The 21,991-nt window shown below is 37.6% G+C and overlaps 1 protein-coding gene across 1 annotated transcript in view; it reads left to right on the forward strand.

Annotated features, from left to right (window-relative positions):
• Nucleotides 1-21,991, forward strand: part of LOC140136051 (Golgi apparatus protein 1-like) — a 72,278-nt gene that overhangs the window by 36,670 nt on the left and 13,617 nt on the right. The window contains 11 exon segments of the mRNA XM_072157754.1: nt 2,481-2,602; nt 3,294-3,342; nt 3,344-3,396; nt 5,163-5,310; nt 5,972-6,109; nt 6,978-7,127; nt 11,509-11,622; nt 12,606-12,694; nt 12,990-13,113; nt 14,401-14,631; nt 15,689-15,768. Of these exon segments, the coding sequence (XP_072013855.1) occupies nt 2,481-2,602; nt 3,294-3,342; nt 3,344-3,396; nt 5,163-5,310; nt 5,972-6,109; nt 6,978-7,127; nt 11,509-11,622; nt 12,606-12,694; nt 12,990-13,113; nt 14,401-14,631; nt 15,689-15,768 (1,298 nt within the window).

Raw genomic sequence — 21,991 nt, forward strand, 5'->3', positions numbered from 1 at the left:
TGGATACAAAATTGTAATTTTTTCCCCAATTTTTTTATGGTTGCAGTACTTCACTCTAGGTCAAGGGACTCTACAAATTGCGAAAAATTGGTCAAAATTGCAGTAAAAAAATTTACCCCAAAATGTCAAAAACCACATTTGGAGCCAAAATATGCAAATTGCACCACAAATAACACAATTGCATATTCCTAGAAGCCCTACATTAATGTTATGTAAAAAATGAAATATACTCCATTAAGTGCACCTGGCTTAAATGCAAGTATAGGCTGTCTGCCAAAAACCGTTTCAAACGCAAGTGCCACATTGTGCTTTTGCGACGTAATGCCTGTCTGAGAGTGGATGTGCGCCCTCAGAATTTGGAAATTTGTTCAAAATCATTAAATGAAGCCTTAATTGGTACAACATTTTTACAAAAAGTTGTTTACATGTGTAGACAATTGGTAAGGTGAATATGTCTGCGGAGAATTGGGTTGTCTGATGTGCCCCCCTTAGAAGCTGGAATCTTTAAAAAAAAACAAATTGCAGCTATTTGCAACATTTTCACAAATTGTTTGAATATAGGGTACAGTGTGTATGTAGGCCTGTAGTAGAATTAGCGTGGCGAGATATGAACTTTTTGTGTTGAATTTAATACAAAAAAAGACAAAAAAAGCGCTGAAACTTGAATGTAAATTGGATTCAATTTAGGGTGATTAGCAGTAAGCGATATTTAGCATCTATGGCGAAATGAAAATCACTCAATAGAGTTTGGGAAAGTGGTGGAGAGCGAGAGCACTCAAATGACAAGGCCTGTTGAATATATACAAATATTTAGCTTTATTCCTTAATAATTTGCATGCATACATTTAGCATACTTTCCTTGTAGGGATATTAAAAATAACCTTCCCAAAGGATTGAATACAACTGATAAGTGTTGTTATCAACCTTTATTCAGCAAATTACGCAAAATACAAGTGATGCAAGAATACAAGGAGGATTAAAAAATAATATAAATTCTGCCAATATGTAAAATCACACACAAACGCAATTGGGGTATTCCTGCTTGCAGGTGTTCGTATAATGTATTCGAATACTAAGTAGATCCTTAACTCCACAATTCTACCTTCAGGATAATTTACCATTCAACAGATTTCTTAATGGAAGTATTTTTAGTTTGTGCATAATTATGATTTATAAATGAAATTTGTCATATGTTTTGAATAGCAGACTTCAAAAAATTGTCATTTATTTTGCAGGAACAGTAAGTCAAATTTCAATGTTTTGGCTTCTTGTATAAATGAATGTGCAGTAATAATAATATATAAAACAATTGATAGTGTGATAAGAGATTCATTTGATTCCATATTACATCGAAGTGTTGGCAATAGTTTATTACCGTAATAAAGTTTAAAACCGGGTTTTCCTGTATCTGCGAGTTGCAAGTCATAAAATTATATATACATATTTAAACTGGGCCTCTGTGTGATACACATGGCCAGGTGTTTAATTCATAGCGAGTCAGTTAATATACCGTATTTGTTCCAATAAGTGCCTGTGCCTCAATAAGCGCCCACCCAGGAAATTTCCAATTTGCTAAAGGGTACCATCAATGTTGAAGTGACAGAATGTCGATGCGGTGAAATAGCTGGAAGACTACAAGTCCTGTGTAAACTTGCAATACATTTTCTACATCAGAAAAGCTACTAGAATGTCTCAGTACCCTTTTATAACATACATAAATTTGTCTCTAATCAACACCACTTACGAAAAATTAAGTAAACCAGGTAAAAATAAGTGCCCACCCAAAATGACTTTGTTAAGTGCCCTGGGCGCTTATTGGAATGAATACAGTAATGCAAATTCTATTATAATACAGATATACAATCCATTACACTGTTTCATGCTGACTAATAAACTTGTGTATCAGCATTAACATTTTACTAAGGCGACTAAAAAAATACCCCAGTTTTTTTTGGCCCAGACCGACCCAGATTTTGCATATTGGGAGAATTTGTATTTTTTTAGTTTTGCTAAAATCATGTTAAATCAGCAGTTTTTTTGGCCAAAATTTATTGATTTTGACTAAAAATTTCTGGAAAACATTTTTGAAAATATCCTTGCAAAAAATCATTAAATTTTTGCTAGCTTTTAAAGTTTGTGGTGATATTTTAGGTCATTTTAGCCTCCAGAAAATAAAAATAAACAAAAGACTCCTGACCGACTTTACTTGAAAAGTTTGTCTGTCCGTAAGACAGGGTTGGGTGTTTTGTTTTTTTGTCGCCTTAAGACAAGTATTAAAACTTAATATGAAAATTGAAAAAATATATGGACTGATCCCATAAAGTAAGGAGAGAGGCGGATGCAAAAGAATTTTTTTATTTGGCCTTATAGAAGTTTATTCTTCTATAATCTGTGGTTATTATCTCATTTTGTAAAGAATTTTTCACTTGATTACTTGACAAAATACACTGAAGAAATTCTTGATGTGTTTTCTGTTTTAGTTGGAAGAGCTTGTGAAAGAGACCGATGCGGGAGACGACTATCGTATCGACCCCGCCTTACAGAGAGCTTGTGAAGAAGTAAGACAGGCTGTCTGTAGTGAAGAGCAAGGTGGAGATGGAAAGTAAGTCATCAGAATGGGCTGTTCCATTTAAATTCCACACCCACTCCGTTTGGAAGATTACAATGCCACCATCTCAATTCTAGTTGCTCATTGTCAGTTTGGTGATATGTTCCAGTTGAAATTTTATAAAAATCTAGTTGAATTTTACCAAATTTGGCCTGAAATAAGAGAATGTTAATTGGAATGTTCAAAATCTTCAATATCTTTTTCCACTTTTTGCGGATGTAAATGGTTGGATCTGGAATTATTTAAGCTCTTGAATTATTTGGTTGGAATTGCAAAATCTTCCTCAGTGGGGGTGTGCATATCAAATGGAATAGCCAATTGATGGGGAAGTTTATAGTGATGTGAAATTCATGAGATAGGGAGCTTGGAAATATGCTTATGATGCCAATGTGTTATTTTATTGATGTAACTTAACATTCGGTGAATTTTTGAAATAATATTGTACATTTTGGACACATTTTGGTATGTTTGTTTCATTAAAAAAATTCATTAAAATTTTGTTTTGTGTGTGTGTGGGGGGGGTGGGGATACTGTCCTTGACTTTGTTTTATTTTTAAAAAATACTTTGCATTTCCATGAGAAAATATTTGCTGAACACTAAATGATTACTTCTTCAAATAATGAGTCTCCTTTTCTCTTACAAATATTACATTATTATACGTTAAATCCCTGTTTGTTTTTACAGAGTATTATCTTGTTTAATGGAACACATCTATGACCCCAAGATGACCCGATTTGTGCGAGACGGAGCTCCTGCAATTGCAGTACTTTGTGTCAAGAGATTTCAGGTGAGTAAATGTAATCTGCGAATGCAAAGTGAACACCTACATGATGTATGACCAGAGAATTAATCTTACACTTCCCATAAGATTTGCTATCATATATATAGGGTCCACAACTTATAAGTTCCCCCCTAAATACTTTTTTAAATAAATCAAAAAATATTAAAAGATATGGGTAGCCTTATTTGTTTTACACATGTGGACCAAATTTCAGCGTCACACATCATTGCGTTCAGTCACAATGGTTCATTATGTAAAAAAAAGAGACCGTTTTAAACAGTGTGAAAAGTTGCATCTGAGTCCATAGGACTCAATTCTCAAACAATACAGTAGGCCAGGGATATTCATGTGTTTGTAAATGAAAACTTAATCTTTGGTATTCTTTTTCTTCTTTTTAAAAAGCAAAGCAGGTGTTTAATTCTTTTTCTTTTTAATGATAAATGGCTTAGATGGAAGGGATATGTACTGCAGTGAGAATAGACCACGACCACATCGCCAGTAGTTCATCACATGTGAAAAGTCACATTTTAATAATGCCGTGTGTGCCCGAATTTCTTCGCAGCTAGTCGAGCAATAGGTTTGCTGGATGAAAATGTACCAGTGAAAGATATTGCTTGTCGTATGGGAGTTGCGCCTAATGTAATTCGAAAATTGAGAACAAAATTAAGTTTCCATTACAAACACATGGACAGGCCTAACATACTGTATTGTTTGACAATTGACTCCTATGGATTCAGGTGCAACTTTGAAAAATCCCTCTTTTTCACATAATGAACCATTGTGACCAAACGCAATGATGTGTGACACTACTAATTGGCCCAGATTTGTAAAACAAATAAGGTTACTCACAAGTTTTTACAATTTTACATTTCGTTAAATAATTTCGATTTATTTCAAAAAGCATTAGGGGGAACTTATAAGTTGTGCACCCTATATTATAAATATACAGACTTTATATTATAAGTATAAAATGAATGAACTAATGAACACTTGTAGACACAGGAAGAAGCATCTCTTGATCAACTACAACTGAGCAATATGTCAAGTATTGACTGCCATCATGAACTTGAATTGCCTGCTTATATAATGTTATGTAACCATTTTTGACTGTAAATTTATGCCAATTTAACTGTCTAAATATCTAGCACTAGCTCCACGCGCTTCACGCTCGCCGTCGACGCTGCTTTGCTGCGTGGAAATCGGTGCATTATAATCAGTTAAAAAAGGAAGGTTTTTATTTCAAACTCTAATCGTGACTCGCAGGTCAAATTGCTAGAATTGTACATTAAACACACCTAAACAGACACAATGCAATTTGCAGGCAGCAGCTTAATCAGCGCCAATATTGCAACATTGAAACAAACAACTATACAAACATCCAATCCAACCCAACCACATCCCCCAAGTAGGCAATGAGGATAAAGTGCCTTGCCCAAGGACACAACACGTTGGCACAAGCGGGGCTCGAACTCACAACTTATGTATTATGAGTAGGCGCCTTATCCACTCGGGCACACGTGCTCCTTCCAGTGAATAGCATATTCTGATGAGTGTAGGTCAGTCTTGGCTGGCCTGCATGAAACAACGTTGTAAATAATGCTTTACTAAACCACCAAGTCTATTTTAAACGTATTATAAGTATACATATTTTTTTTTTATTTTTGGTCTCAATTGTAAATAATGCTTTACTAAACCACCAAGTCTATTTTAAACGTATTATAAGTATACATATTTTTTATTTATTTTTGGTCTCGTTGTTTTACTCTCTCCAGATTGGATCCCCTTCTGTACAAGAACTGTGAGGCCGATGCAGCCAGCTTATGTAATGCCCAAGACTGGGAGATGGATGACCCAGGAAATGGTATTGTGTTTGCATGTCTCCATAGAAACCTGCATACTGATGGGCCGGGTAAAAGTGGAGTGAGTACTCTTTGCCTTTTTGATTCACTTTTATTATAGTCTGTCCAGTATAAACAAATCCAATTTCATGCATTCCTACACCTCAATGGCAGCCATAGCTGGGTCCCTCCTTAGGTCTATCCCACCTAAAATGTGAAATGATGTGGCCTTGGCATGGATATTAAACTGCATTCCATCACCTGTGTTGCAAGTAGACAAAAGAATGATGAAAGTTTACAACACAATACAATTCAACATTGATTTTTAAGCGGATTTAATCCACCCAATTGGGCAGTAACAACACCAGTTTGGTGCTGACGGGACCCAGTAATGGCCGACTTAATTCTGACCATCACTTGGCTCGTTGGATTCATCTATAAAGGCGGAACGTGAGCTGCACCTAAATGCATGGAGGTTACACAAGTGGTGCAGAGGTCATGTTGTCTACTTATGGCATGCATGCCAAAATCATCTCTTGAGCAAGTTGTTACAGTTAAATTACTGGTAAAGTGCTGCAACTGGAAACAGCCTAGTAAAAGGCATGTTGGTAATGGTATGGCAAACCTGTTACAGGTTGGGGGGTGAGTGTGTGTGTGGGGGGGGTGGATGTATGTGTGTTCCAAGCTGTCATTGATTCAAGAGCGATGCGTATTGAACCTTACATTTTCTGTCTATTTCATAGTTATCCCCTGGATGCCAAGCCCAAGTACACCGTGTCCTACGCCAGAGGGCGCTTGCTGTTCATCTAAACCCACAAGTTGAGATGCAATGTCGTCAGGATCTGGGTGAATTCTGTACCGATAAGTCTAAGAAAGGAGAGGTAAGATTCTGATGTTCTTTTATGATTAAAAAAAATTTAGTCATTATCCCCAGGACAGGGTAATAGGAACTGACTGTGAGATCTATGTCATCCCTTGTATGTGCCCAACAATGCAAATAAAGTAATGGAGTGAGCAGATAATTACTAGCAAATTTTGCCTCCACCGGAACACATGAGTCTTGACTCTTGCACCAGAGGTAAAGACCTTAATCACGTGCCATGCTGATCCTCAGTGTTTTATAACGTAGCTTTAATCTTGAAGTTTAAAAACCTGTACTACTAAAATTTGGATAATTTTGAATAAATATATTATCCCAATATGCATGATACACATGCATGTGTGAGTCATTTATCAAAGCCACTTGGAAAACTTTTTATGCTAAAAAGTTTTCCCAGAATACTTCTCGCTTCTCCAAAGCACTGCTGTGATTGATGTTAATGATCTATCTGCTTTGGAGCAGAAAACTGGACTGGCTGGATGTTTTCTCTTTAGTAGCAGAAGTCCTACCTCCAGAAGTGTTTTATTTTGAGGAAAACCTATAATTTGTCGTTGGGCAGGAAAAACCTCCTATGTGTCATTGGCCCCTGAACATGTTTAAAGCAAAACCCCATATGTAACTGGTTGGCAGTTTTGTTTTAAACATGTTCAGGGGGCACAAACACATACATGTAGGAGGTTTTTTCCTGCCCAACAACGTTATGTAGTTCCACTTTTGGAGATAAGATGTCATAGCCTCGATGGTAAAAATCTGTCTCTCTTTTTTGTATGATATTTTATTGAGCCTAAGAAAACATTGCCCTTGTGAGCAAAGCTTTGTATTTCCATAGTAACCATCCAATAATTTCACATCTTTTCTGTGCAATGCAGGAGATGTTATGTCTTCAAGACCACTTCAAGGATTTGACAAAAGGCTGCCAAAATGTGGTTGGCAATTTTACCGCAGAAGAGTCCGAAGATATCCGTATGAATCGAATACTAATGCAGGCTTGTTCTCCGATGCTGAAGAAATTTTGCAAGGTAAGATCATTGTATAGCTAAGCTTGGTGGATTTTGGTAGATAGCCGATGCAGTGACTATTGGCTATTGCAGTCGAAATACATACATTTCCTATGGAAGGCATGATGTTAATCATCCACATAGGGAGTGTGAATTTCAAATGGGGTTACCTGAATGGGTGACTTAATTTGAAATCTGCACTCCCTGTGTTTGAGATTAAGGTCATATCTTCCATAGGGGGTGTACCGGTGTATGGATTTCAACTGGAATATCCCTATTTTCTTGTTTAAAGAAGCATGATGGTGAAGTTGATGGGGTAAATTCAAGATTTAAGGTTTTGTGTGCCCCTTCAAATATATGAGTAGGATTATAACAAGCAGTTTTGGTACTAGATCTGAGATAAAAAAAACAAACATGTAAAACCGGAATGATCTTGATTAATTGTAACAAAAATTTGTTAAGGATTTTGGTAAAAATCGAGCAGGATGCGGAAGAGTGCATTGAACTCTTAATACCTCTTGTAGCTTGGAGATAATGGTTCGCTAGTCCGAACACGTAATTTACCATTCGCTAGTCCGAATTCTGGAAAAGGTTTGCTAGTCCAAATATTGTTTTCTCTAGTCCGAGGGTTCGCTAGTCGGAATAATAAATAAGGTTCTCTAGTCCGAATATAGAATAAGGCTCGCTAACCCTGACCCTTAACCCTAAACCCAAACACTAACCCTTATTCTATATTCGGACTAGAGAACCTTCGGATTAGCGACCTTAATTTGGTTGTAGACTAGCGACCTTTCAGACTAGAGAATCTTTGGACTAGCGACCCTTCGGACTAAAGAGAAGTCACGATAAATACCACCAGGCAAAAGCAAAATCAATTGTGCAACTTAACCTTCCGTTATTACCCTTGTCATTGCATAATTAAGCTAAACAACGTTATTCTGCAGACTTTCTAAAAGCATATCCTACCAAAGCTAACATTTGAATCTTGTTCATTGTGTAGAGCAGAAACTAACCCAAGCTGTATGTGTTCTGTAAGTGATGTCTAACTATACTATTTTTCGTCATAGAGAGGCAGGGATGTCAACATGTTGAGGCACCTATTTTGCACACGCATCTATGCTGCGGCCTTAAACGTGTGTGTGCGTATGTCAGTGCTTGAGGCAAATGCTCGTGATTTGAAGCTGCGCCCAATGAAATGCACACTGACATCACCGAGTCGCCAAGTTGAAAAATAGTATACAAGTTCCTTTCCTAGCACTTCTACCTACTAAACTCCCTCCCACCAAAAGTGACTTTGGTAAGCTATAGCACTTCTACCGACTAATCACCCTCCCACTAGAAGCAACTCTGGCAATCCATTTATACATTTGCGAAACATTTCTGTAGGTATGAATATGCTGCTTGTCTTGTCACTTTTGTGGGAAAACGCTATGCTTCTGAAATACCTTGCTTTGTTGTGGTATCCTATATTTTAATAAATTATATGCTGTGCTCTTTTAAGTGGGATCTTTGCAAAAGTGCAAAACTGACTAATACTATGAAAGCAGAGGGAAGGGGCTTAAACTGTTACATTCCTCTCTTTTTTACCCACTTCTTGTCATGTTTCTGAGGGGCAGGGAGGAGGTTAGGGTAGTAAACAAAACTAATTACATTTCATAGGCTTTGTTGATCTTTTGGGTTGTTCCCTAAAATAAGACATGAACAACCTGTCACAAAAAGAATCACAAAAGAATCTCTTTTTTCACCCAAGAAAATCATAGTCATTATACGAGGGGGTATCAAAAAGTTTTAGAAATCGCACAGAAGTGAAAGAGCTATATCAATGAAATTTTGTCAGTGCAATCACTGGTCCTTATGTACACTATGATGCAAAAATGGTCTCATAAGTATGTTTACTTTTTTTACAGGCGCTAGATGTCAGTACCTACCTATGTAAACGCGATAACCAGCAAAATGGAGAAAATTGAGGCATGCAGCCATGATTAAGTTCCATTTTAAGGGTTACAGTGCCCAAAAAATCTGTGATGAAATAAAAATTCCTTTTCCAAAAAGCAACAGTGACATATCACAATCACCACCGAAGATAACTTTCAATTTCATCATCAATTTTCTAGGCACTGCAACCCTTCAAAAGCAGGATCTTAATAACGCTGCTTGCCTCAATTTTCTCAATCTTGCAGTTTATGCGCAGTAACTGGGGCAGCAGGTTATTGGCATCTAGCGCCACCTGTAAAAAAAGTAAACATACTTATGAGACCATTTTTGCATCATAGTGTACATAAGGACCAGTGATTGCACTGACAAAATTTCATTGATATAGCTCTTTCACTTCTGGGCGATTTCTGAAACTTTTTGATACCCCCTCGTATGCTCTGCGTAAAGTCTTTTTATGCATCCTATACCATCCTTTGTGCTAGCTCGGGTTTAAGTGCAAATTAGTCTGCTATCTTCTGCTCTACTGCTGATTAAACCAGGGTCTACCGGGAGCTTACATTTGTCGGGGCATTGGAAATATAGGAATTCCCAAATTTTTATTTCATAGGCCAAGGGTCAAGAGCAAAACCGTACACCTTTTGGAGTGGCCTTTCTTTTCCGTGCTCTCTCTCTTCTGTGCTCTTTCTCTTTATCTTCAATTCAGTTCCATCTTTTCTCTTCATACAGGCCAGTGTGCTAATATAAGCTTTTCAGCTTGGCTTGAGCATTTTGCTTCAGCCTGGTCCCATCAGGACCCAAGCGTGTGTCCGCTCGGACCGACTGGTTAAGCAAATAACTGCCTGTACCGGTTTTCCTCTTTAGTATTTCCAATTTATTTTCTGTTTACATGCAATGCAGATAACCCATGTATTTTATTTTCAGCCATAGTTCCATGGAACTTTAGCCAGTAATTTTGAAAAAAAAAAAAAACCTTGAGCCAAGTATATATTTCAAATTTATTTTGATTTTCGTGTGTACTGTAAGGTTTCCAGAAGCAAAGTGTATAATATATATGATCTGATCAAGTTAAAATGAGGAAAAATTTTAGGATTTAAGTCTCCAGACATGCCATAAAACTTGGTGATGCATGTGCATTGCAATGTGTCAGGTATGTGACACACATCTCTCTCGGCACTTTGAATTACAAAGCGTCTTTGGGCAGGAAAAACCTCCTATGTGTCTTTGGCCCCTGAACATATTTAAAGCAAAACCTCTTCTGTAACTGCTTGGCAGCTTAGTTTTAAACATGTTCAAAGTTCACAAGTACATAGGAGGTTTTTGTCACCAACGACAAAATATTGAACTCTCTTGGGGCATTCCTGATTGTATGTGATTATTTATCTGATTGACCAATTGAAGTACAGCTTTTAAATAAGTTCAATCCTCTTCAGTCCCATCACCATTCTTACTGCTGATTGGCTCAAAAAATCACAATAATCTCCTCGTAACCAATCGGGCGGTAGTATTCATGGTGTTTATGCAATTTTGGATGCTGATGAGATTCTTCTTCCCATCGGATGGTGGCTAAAACAGGGTGTATCCTTCGTGTAAGAGAATACCAAACAAATCCCAACTCTAATCCTGACCATAACCCTAATCCTACCCTAACCCTTACCCTAACCCTAATTCCTAACCCTAACCCTAACTTTAATCCTATTAGTATTTCGTGCACTCTTACACTAAGGATAAACCTAAAACGGTATCAATAAATGGAGCAAGTTCAAAATCGGTGTCAAAATTATATCCTCAATTTACTTGATCAGGTTATAATAATAGTAAATTCTTGTTGTTGGAACAATTAGGACTTGCATAATAAGGGTGACGTGCTGTGGATAGTATATCAAGCTGAAGTGAAAGTGAGGCTAATTAGCATGATAGTAGCATTGCCTTAAAGGTACTATTAGTGATTTCCTTAATCAGAAAATCTTAACAATTTGTCAAAAATAAGAGGTAAAGGTATGCTAACAAACTCTGCATATAAGAAGTATGGGTATGCTAACAAACTCTGCCAATTATAAGCCTGAAAGCAACTTAATAAGGATAACTCCCTCCACACGGGTGTCCACTGCAGACGGCAAGTTTCAATTATTTAAAAAAATCAGAATCTTACCTTTTCATGCCCATATTTGGAATCGGCATGAAAAATGCATTAGAATGAGTACAAACAAGCCTGGTATTGGTTCAGTGGTTCTTAAGATAATTCTTGATAAATTGAGCGACTAGAACCTCTGGTACACAGCACGTCACATTCTTATGTGTGGGTCGTAATTGTCTCAATCATGAGATTGGTCGTCTCCTCACCATAACAACAACAACCCTGACTCCCTCCCACCCTTACTTGCCTGCACACACTCACCCCCTACAATGTCCGTGACACTACCACATTGTTGGAACCCAGAATTTTGGAGCAGGTCTTGATTCCCCACAGACGGAGCTCAAGCTGACGATGGATGAAGGACAGGCCTTGCAGTGTCTGATTGACCACAAGGATGACGATGATATGGACAAGAAATGCGCTGCTGGAGTGGAACATTTCCAACTGGTAAGTCAACTAGAATAGATGTGGGGATGCGTAGGAGTGTGTTTCAGTTGTCGGTTGCGTGTGTAAAATCCGTTGTTGCGGGTGAGTTGGGTGTATATGCGCGGATGGGTGTGCTTTGGTTATAAAGTCAATATTAAAGGAGGATCTCGTGTTCCTAGCATCCACTTTTTATGGCATTTTTCAGTAGATATCAAATTTGAGGTGATTCCGATTTTGCGTTTGCGAGTTATGTATGATTATGTGTATTACACTGCTCCATAGGCCACTGTTGTAATTTCGTTCTGGTATACCAGAACAAAATTAAAATTCAATGATATTTTTGCTAAACCAAGTAATCTGCAAGAAATTTTTGGTACATAAACATTATGTAACCAGAGGTTTCCAGTGGTATAAAAATCGCAACATTTTTAAAGAAAAGTGGAGGGGGGGATGAGGCTGTGGATCACAAAATGCCCTTTCAACTATATCGAATTAGCTGAGGACTGATGATTCAGGTATATCATATCATTGTCCATAATTTGTAAGTTTTGTTGCTGTAAATTCTCAAATTGAAATATTAAAAACAATAAAAGTTGGTCCTTGAAATACAATTGCTCATGATGGAAAATGTAATTTTAAAGAGAAACATCAATTAGCTTAAAAATTACTGTCAACTCCTTTGATATAACTTGTCACATTGACATTGGTTGTGACATCATTATGTGTTTTAGGTTTGCGTAGCCTTAAAATCACAGTATAAGGTAGCGCAATTGGAATGCTCTCTCATGTACAGAGACACAGTTTTGACCGAACTCGAGGCGATGAGTAGTGTATGAGTTAATATCTTTATAATTGTAAAAGAGGTGCTACATGTACTGAGCAGTGCCAAAAAGCTGGAAATTTTATTTGCCAGCACCTGTAACCCTGTTTGTAAAGATTCTGTGTTCCACTTGCCAAGTTACGATTAAAAGTATAATCACATGTTTGTAATCTGTTTTGAATAGCTTCAACTGAAAGATTACCGATTCAACTTCAAGTTCAAGGAAGCCTGCCGTAAGGATGTCCTGGCCAACTGTAAAGGAAAGAAAGACAAGTAAGGAAAATATATTGTGTGACTTCACTTTTGTGGCCGTCCAAGTTATATATTGGAATGAGTGAAATAAGGATATTTATTGGAATTAGATTGTTAGTTTCTGATAGCTCGCCTTCATCATATTTTATTTTTTTGCAAATTTTCATTGAGAAACCTGCACATTTCTGTAAAAAGATTTTGGAGTAATTGCCCTCTTATTCTTCTGATGATTTGACACAGTTTGACACAGTTTCAAGTTAACATGTTTGGTGTACAGGTTTAATGATAAATTTTGATTTGACTTGGTTTCTTGCAGATCAGCCATTGTGGAATGTCTAAGCAGCCTAGTGAGGGATGATATACTCAAAAACACAGCAGACCAAGAACACACAATATCAGAGGAATGCAGGAAACAGCTCAAAGTTGAATTTTTAGAAAGAGTGAGTACATGTAGTCCTTGCAAATAAACTCCCAGCAGAGTAATCAAGCTAAGAATTCAACATTTTATCGCTGTTAAATCATGGTGCTAAATCAAAGAGGGCAAATTCAAGTAGGGCAGGTTCCGCTGTGTACGTTGCCATTGCCAAGTGACTGGTGCATAAGTCTCTTTATCAAGCAGGTATTGTCGTCTGCTAACTTTGGCACTTTCACTAGCTTTTTCAGAGTAAGAGTAATCAGCTAAGAATTCAACATTTCATCACTGTTAAAGCATGGTGCTAAATCAAAGAGGGTAACTTGAAGGAGGGTAGGACCAGCTATGTACATTGCCATTGCCAAGTGGATTACTGGTGCATAAGTCTTTTCATCAAGCAGGCATTATTGTCTGCTAGCTTTTGCACTTTTGCTAGCTTTTGTGCCCACAACTCGAGACACAAAAAGTGTATATTACTCGTGGCGAAAAACAAAGGGGAGGGAAAGACTTTTTCTGTAATTTTCAATATATGAATCATATTCTTTTGTGCAATAAACACATTTTGCCAATTGCTACCCCCTCCAAGATTAGGGTCAGTAGGGGGGACAAATATTTTTTATTTGCCTCACAATCATGCTATGCAGATTGGGGACAAGTTTGTATAACAAATTTATTCTAAAATTATTGAAAGCCAAGTCCATTTAAGTGCATATTGTATATACTCTAATTAATACCCTCACCATGTTTTTTCAAAGAAATTGACTAAAATGCAGAAATTTCCATGCCATAGCATGTAAGCATGGTAAGTGAGTTTAAAACTGGCTTGTCATGACAAACCCTATTTTAACTTAAATTTCTATCAAATTCATTGTGGCATATATTTAAATAAATAAATCGATTTATGCATGAAAATGCAATTACAGATCTAATTCCGTAGCATTTTCTGATAATATGTGGTCCCCACATGGGCGCCGCCATGTTGTATATTTAAACTATACCATTTTTCACACTGATGTGGTAGTGACGTCAATGCATTGATGCAACTGTTTTGTGTGCGGATCTATGCGGCGTCTTTAAGCGAGCGTGTGAATACACTAGCGCTTTGAGTGAACACAAGCGATTTGTAGCATCGCCTAATGAAATGCGCACTGACATCACTGCCACATCAAGGTGGATAATGGTATAGAAGTCATATTATATTTTGCAAGTTTTGAAAGTTCCAATAAAATGCAACACACAAATATCCTCATTTTACAGTACTGAGAGCCACTTCAATCTGTTAACCACTACTCTTATTCTTGATCCATTTCTGTAGTCTGAAAATATCAAGCTTGACCCAGAGCTTTTCCACGGATGTGAGAATGACATCACCAACGTCTGCTCAAAAGTGAATGCAGGGAATGCTCGCGTTTTGGAATGTCTGAGAGAACACAAGGAAGAGCTGTCTGATCCGTGTCATCGTAAACTATTCAACAGGGAGAAACAACAGGCCAAGAACCCAGACACAGATTTTGCCTTCATGCATGCATGTAAACCAATGATTAAGGTATGAATGAGCACAGAGACTTGCATTCCAGTTAGTCTGTCTGTTAGTTAAATGAGGACATATAAACTTATCAAAAAAATAAGAAAAGTATTCACTCTTGGTTATAACTTTATAACTTTACGGAATTGGGTAGTAAAGTTTGCACAGTATTTTTTGTGGGAACTGAGAGGACATCAGACACACCAAATTGCATTCTGGATATGAGGAATCTCCTGGTGATGGATATAATGCTTATTTGCAGATGTGTGCATTTGTATCTGCATTAGAACTGTAGAGTTCTGCATGTTATGCATGTAACAACTGTAAAGCTATCTTCAACAATGGAGCTCCTAGGGTGGAGATAGCTTCAAAAACAGTGTCTTTGAGCCATAGAGAGGGGGGAGGGGTATAAGACCCCTCATTTTGTGATACAAAGACCTCAGTAAGTCGCTTACCGGTATATATAAACTGGCCTCAAAAAGAAACTTATAATTTTTCACAAGGTCATATCTTAAAATCCTCTCCATAAAAATGAACAAATATTGCACACAGGATTACTTCAATACTCTACTCTAAACACTTGTCCAACTGACACAACAGCAAAATGCACTGACATGCAACACCTTCCTGGACCACATTCACAGCGCAACAGATTTCTTTGGCTGGTTCCAATTATTAGCCTGTGAATGTGATCCCGGAAGTTGTTCCGTGTCAGTGCATTTTACTGTTGTGTCAGTTGGACAACTGCTTGGTTACTGACATGTGTTTAGAGTAGAGTATTGAAGTAATCCTGTGTGCAATATTTGTTCATTTTTATGGAGAGGATTTTAAGATATGACCTTGTGAAAAATTATAAGTTTCTTTTTGAGGCCAGTTTATATATACTGATTGGTTAAACTTTAGAATGGTTAGAATGTGGGTGTATGAAACTCCAGATTCCTAGGAAAATTTGTGGAGATTTTTCTGTACTATGAGTATAAAACTGTACTGTTATTTTGAAATAACGGAAGTAAGTGAATAAATTAAGTACATCGGGATGTGTGAAAATAATAAATATTTTTGTTGTTTTTCCTTGCAGCAATTTTGCACCAACTTCAGTCCAGATCAATTATTAAAATGTTTAAGAGCTCACAAAAATGAACCAGCCATGGATCCAAAGTAAGTGATTATTGTGTACTGTAATGTTTCTTTTTAAGTTCAATAGGTTCAATTTTTCCTGCAGTGAAATACACTACCCAAACTGTAGGATCCATCACTTATTAAGTTCCACCTAACACTTTTTGAAATAAATCAGGAAAAAATATTTTATGAAATATAAAAATTGTGATGTGCCCTGAGTAATTTAATTTAATTTAATTATTTAACTTTGTTTACAAGCTGAAAGTATTTCATGAGATGGGAAACCCCTTGTATTTTGGAATTCCCCAAATTATTGTAAACAAAGTCAGAGCTATGTTTGGAACTTGGAAAGCCCCAGTTCATTATTGCACCATCAGGAAAACCCCAGGAAGTGATGTAATGTGAATGTGTATAATTAATCTTGGGAAATCCCAAGATTGCAGCAATGTTGTGAAAATGTGATTGAAGTAATGGTTTATTAATAGATGATGGGTTTTTGCATGAGTACTGATATAAAAAGCTGGAGGTTTTGTTGGGACTTTACAGAATGCCGTGGGAGATTGAGAAACTCCACATGTGTGTGATGGTCTTCGTGCTTCAAAAAAGAAGTGCATTTTAACCAGTTTATATAGCCAATAATTGAGCTAATTTTAATACAGCAACGAAGAAGACAGCGAGCACACAAAAGTGCTCTTCCTCATCAAAGGATTAAAAGTTCTTCTGTCAAATTGCTGGAGTTTGCTGGGTTTGTGAAGGCCACGCATCTGTCAAAAAACAGCGGAGCTGTGTTAAAGAAACCTGTTCCCTGGAGAAAGAGAGAATGGTGAAAGAAACACCATTTTTGGAGAAAGCAGCGCAAGGAGATATATTTGTGGAGAATGCAGCGCAAGGAGATATATTTGTGGAGATAGCAGCGCAAAGGAGATTGGAGGAAGCATCATCATTTTCGTATGAGGATTTTATACGCAAGGATTTATAAATGCAAGTGTACTATGGACTTCGCTGATTTTCGCAGGACAAGTGAATAAGGATATATTACATCAGTCGTCCAGAACATTGCAAGAACTCTAGGATCACCAACAAGAAGACAGCTGGTTAAGTACTGATATAGTAAAACTGTCATTGTGTGATTTTATTGTATATGCGATATTGTTATTATATGTACCAATCATACTCTGTTTTCAATTAAAGACTTAGATTTTGTTAGCTTAAACAAACAGTGTATTTGTGTTGTGCATTCGTGTGAGTTCGGGAAAAAGGTGATTTTGGCCTTGAGTCAAGTACAACTCGTAACAAAAATTGGGGGCTCGTCCGGGAAATACACTGTAAAAAAGTTAACATTAATTTACTAAAGTCTTGAACGTGAAAGTACAGTATGGCAGAGTTTAAAGCAGAAGAGTTTCTTGAAACTATAAATTGGGAGAAGTTTGATGAGTTGAAGAAGCCTGATTTATTAGCATTTGCCAAACATTATAACTTGAAAGTAAAGCAAGCTACAAGAAAGCAAATAATCAAAAATGCATTGATTGATGTTTTGGTCGGGGAGGACATTTTGATGAATCCTATTTGGCAGAGAAACTTGACGTAGAAACTGAAATTGGTGGGGACTCAGCATTTAAATTGAAAGAGTTGGAAATTCAATTAGAACTGAGGAAAATGGAAATGGACCAAAAGAAAATAGAAATGGACCAAAAAGAAAAACTGGAAATGATCAAGTTAGAGAATGAAAATAAAGAAAAACAAGAACGGCTAGACATTGAAAAACAAAAACTAGCAATGGAAGAAAAAGCACGCTTAAGAAAAGATGGCGCTTGAGCACCACAAATTAGAAATGGAAGAAAAGGAAAAACTAGCAAAAATTCAAATGGAAGCACATTTGAAAGAAAAAGAAATTGAGTTTGAACAAGAGAAGTTGGCTAAGCTAGGTGACAAATACTCATCAAGTTTCTCCTCAAAGTCAAAGTCAGGCTTTGATGTTACAAAGTATGTAAAGCTTGTGCCTAAATTCAAAGAGAAAGAAGTTGACGAGTACTTTCAACATTTTGAAAAGGTAGCTACAAATTTGAAATGGCCTCCAGAGCATTGGACCCTACTGTTACAAAGTAGTTTTGTGGGGAAGGCCAGGAAACTTACTCAGCTCTACCAATAGAGAAGTGTAATGATTATGAAGAAGTCAAACAGGCAGTTCTCAAGGCCTATGAGCTGGTGCCTGAAGCATACAGACAAAAGTTCAGAGATTCAAGAAAGCAATCAGATCAAACCCATGTAGAATTTGCTAGAGTAAAAGAACAAATGTTTGACAGGTGGCTTGGTTCAAAAGAAGTCAAAGATGATTTCGCCAACTTAAGCAATTGGTTCTTATAGAAGAGTTCAAGAAATGTGTCCACGTTGACATTAAAACCCATTTGGATGAAAGCGCTAGCAAAATTAAGACGCTAAATGAGGCGGCGACAATGGCGGACGACTATGGCTTAACTCACAAATTGAATGGGAGTAGATTTGGTCATAACAGAAGTTATTCAAACAGGTTCAGCCATAACCAACCTAGAATAAATCAGGGTGGTACACAAGAAGGAGAACTCAGTCTAATTCACAGCATAGTGCTGGTGGTAGAGGGACCCCAGGGAGTTCAGGTAACAAAGCAAAATTTGGGACTGAATTTAAATCCAAAGTAACTTGTACTCATTGCAAGAGACCAGGGCATACGATGACCCAGTGTTATTTCTTGAAAGGCAGACAAGACGCACAAAAACAGCAGCAAACTGCTAGTAATACTGTAGGATGTGCAGTGTCACTTGAGTCAAAGAAACAAGTCAGTCAAATCAAGAAACAAGAATTCCCACAAAAGGGAGGTGAGACAGACAAGGTGTGTGAAGAATTTGAACCATTTGTGTTAGAGGGAGTAGTATCACTTGGTGAGAATGGTAGTCCAAAGCCCATTAAGATTGTGCGAGATACGTGTTGTGCACGGTCTATGATTCTGGAAGGAACTTTGCCCTTTAATGAGGATAGTTCAGCAGGTAATGCTTTGATCCAGGGTATTGGGATGGAAATAATTAGTGTACCTCTCCACAAAGTTAACTTGACATCTGACTTGGTTTCTGGTCCGGTAACCATAGGAGTTAGACATGAATTGCCAGTCAAAGGAGTGTCCATGTTACTAGGAAATGATTTGGCAGGGGGGAAGGTGTTTCCTGACCCAATAGTTACAGATAAGCCCTGTTTACAGGATGATAATAGTGAGGAAGAGGAGATATTTCCTGCATGTGCAGTGACACGGGCAATGAGTAAGAGAGCCTCATTAGAAACAATTGAGGACAACCAAATTGATGACTTAGGCTACAATTTGGAAGACACATTTGTGTCACAGTTGAATGAGAAAGAAGATAAACTTCCTTCTCCAGGGGATAAGAAGACCCTCAAAATGACACAGCCTCTGAGCATGAACAAATTGGGGAAACCATGAGAGACCCATTAAGTCATGACAAGCTGATTCTGGAGCAACAAAATGACCCAGAACTCAAAGAGATCAATCAAAGGGCATTGACCCTAGAAGAAGCAGAACAAAATTCTGTCTGTTTTTACAAACAAGATGGTGTGCTAATGAGAAAATGGCGCCCCCTTGATGCACCTGCCGATGAAGAGTGGAAGGTAGTGCACCAAATTGTGGTACCAAAAGTCTACCACACTGAAGTTATTAACATAGCACATGATAGTCCCATGGCAGGGCATTTGGGTGTTAAGAAAACTCATGAAAGAATTCTGAGACATTTCTGGTGGCCCACTCTCAGAAAAGATGTTTCTGAATATTGCAAAACATGTCACATATGCCAAGTAGTAGGGAAGCCAAATCAGAAAATACCTCCTGCTCCATTGAAGCCAATTCCAGCCTTTGATGAACCATTTAGTAGGGTTATTATTGATTGTGTAGGCCCCCTACCAAAGACTAAGTCAGGTAATCAATACCTTCTGACAATTATGTGCTTGGCGTCAACACGCTTTCCTGAAGCCATACCCTTGAGAAATATTAAAGCAGTGACTATAGTGAAAGCTTTAACCAAGTTCTTCACATTTGTGGGGCTCCCCAAGTCCATACAGTCAGACCAAGGATCAAACTTTACTTCTGGAGTATTTCAGCAGGTTATGTATCAATTAGGTATAGAACAGTATACCTCAAGTGCTTACCATCCAGAATCACAAGGTGCACTAGAAAGGTTCCACCAAACATTGAAAAACATGATCAGGACATACTGTTTGGAATTTCAGAGGGACTGGGATGAGGGAGTACACTTGTTGTTGTTTGCTGCTAGGGAAGCTGTTCAGGAAACTTTAGGATTTAGTCCTTTTGAGTTAGTGTTTGGACACACAGTGCGCGGGCCCTTAAAGTTGTTGAAAGGAAAGTGGCTCAATGAGAAATCAGATATCAATTTATTGGATTATGTCTCCAATTTTAAGCATAGCCTTAACAGAGCAACTGATATCGCCAAGGAAAACTTGAAACAGGGTCAGGCCAAAATGAAGCAATGGTATGATAAACATGCCAAAGAGAGAGTGTTCAAACCAGGTGACAAAGTTCTAGTACTGTTTCCAATTCCAGGACACCCATTACAAGCCAGATATCATGGCCCATGTGAGGTAGAGTCAAAAGTGGGTGAAGTAGATTATATTATCAAGACTCCTGGTAGACGCAAGAGCAGGCAGTTATGCCACATAAATATGCTCAAAGAGTATGTTGAAAGAAGTGACAGTGGCATTTCAAAACCTGTGTGTACAGTAAAACATGCTAATGTAGACAAACATGCCGATGTAGACAAAATCACCAATGTAGACAAGAGTAAAGATGACAATTCTGATGTCACATATGACCAGGATAAAGAGCTAGAGCACAAAGAGTATAATGTAAAATTGAACAATTCTGATGTGCTCACTAATTTGGACTCAAAGTTAGGTCATCTTTCTCAAGATCAACAAAGTCAAATTGCAAATTTGATTCACAAATTTGACAATATATTTCCTGATACGCCAAGTAGAACAAATGCTGCATTTCATGATGTAGATGTTGGTGATACAAAACCAATCAAGCAGCATCCTTACAGAGTCAATCCATTGAAAATGGAACATCTCAAAAATGAGATCAATTATATGCTAGACAATGATATCATAGAACCAAGTAGTAGTGAATGGAGTTCACCGTGTATACTTGTTCCCAAGCCTGATGGTTCATACCGATTGGTCGCAGACATGAGAGCTGCAAATGTTCATTCAAAGACAGACTCGTACCCAATTCCAAGAATTGATGATTGCATAGACAAAATTGGGAATGCAAAATTTGTTAGCAAATTTGATCTTTTGAAAGGGTACTGGCAGGTTCCACTCACAGACCGTGCCAAAGAGATTTCTGCTTTTGTACACCATTTGGTCTTTACCAATACAAAGTTATGCCATTTGGGTTGAAAACGCACCCGCAACATTTCAGAGAATGGTAAATCAAATTGTGGCAGACATAGAGGGATGTGAAGCGTATGTAGATGATTTGATTGTTTACAGTCAAACTTGGGAACAACACATGGAACAACTCCATCAATTGTTTGAGAAGCTGTCTGAAGTACAGTTGACAGTCAATCTGGTAAAAAGTGAGTTTTGCCATGCCACAGTCACATACTTAGGATATGTTGTAGGTCAAGGTCAGGTGAAACCTATCAAAGCCAAAGTTGAAGCAATTGAGCAATACCCACACCTGTAAACAAGAAGGCACTCATGAGATTTCTAGGAATGGTTGGCTATTATAGAAAGTTCTGTCCAAACTTTTCAGAGATAGCAAGTCCTTTGACTGATTTGTTGAAGAAAGATGCAAAATTCATTTGGTCAGAACAGTGTGAAAATGCTTTTCACAGAGTCAAATCTATACTCATGAGTTCACCAGTGCTTACTGCACCTGATTTTCAGAAGCAGTTCAAGTTGACTGTTGATGCCAGTGACATAGGCTGTGGAGGTGTTGTGATGCAAGAGGGTGAAGATCAAATAGATCACCCCATTTGTTACTTTTCAAGGAAATTCAACAAGCACCAGAGAAATTACTCCACAATTGAGAAGGAGTGTTTAGCATTGCTATTAGCATTGCTACATTTTGATGTGTATTTGGGTACCACAGTATACCCTGTGCTTGTTTTCACAGATCACAATGCCCTCACCTTCAGCAACAGGATGAAGAACAAAAACCAAAGACTGGTGAGGTGGAGTTTGACCTTGCAAGAGTACAATC

Source organism: Amphiura filiformis, chromosome 16, assembly GCF_039555335.1.
Source record: "Amphiura filiformis chromosome 16, Afil_fr2py, whole genome shotgun sequence".
NCBI lineage: Eukaryota > Metazoa > Echinodermata > Ophiuroidea > Amphilepidida > Amphiuridae > Amphiura > Amphiura filiformis.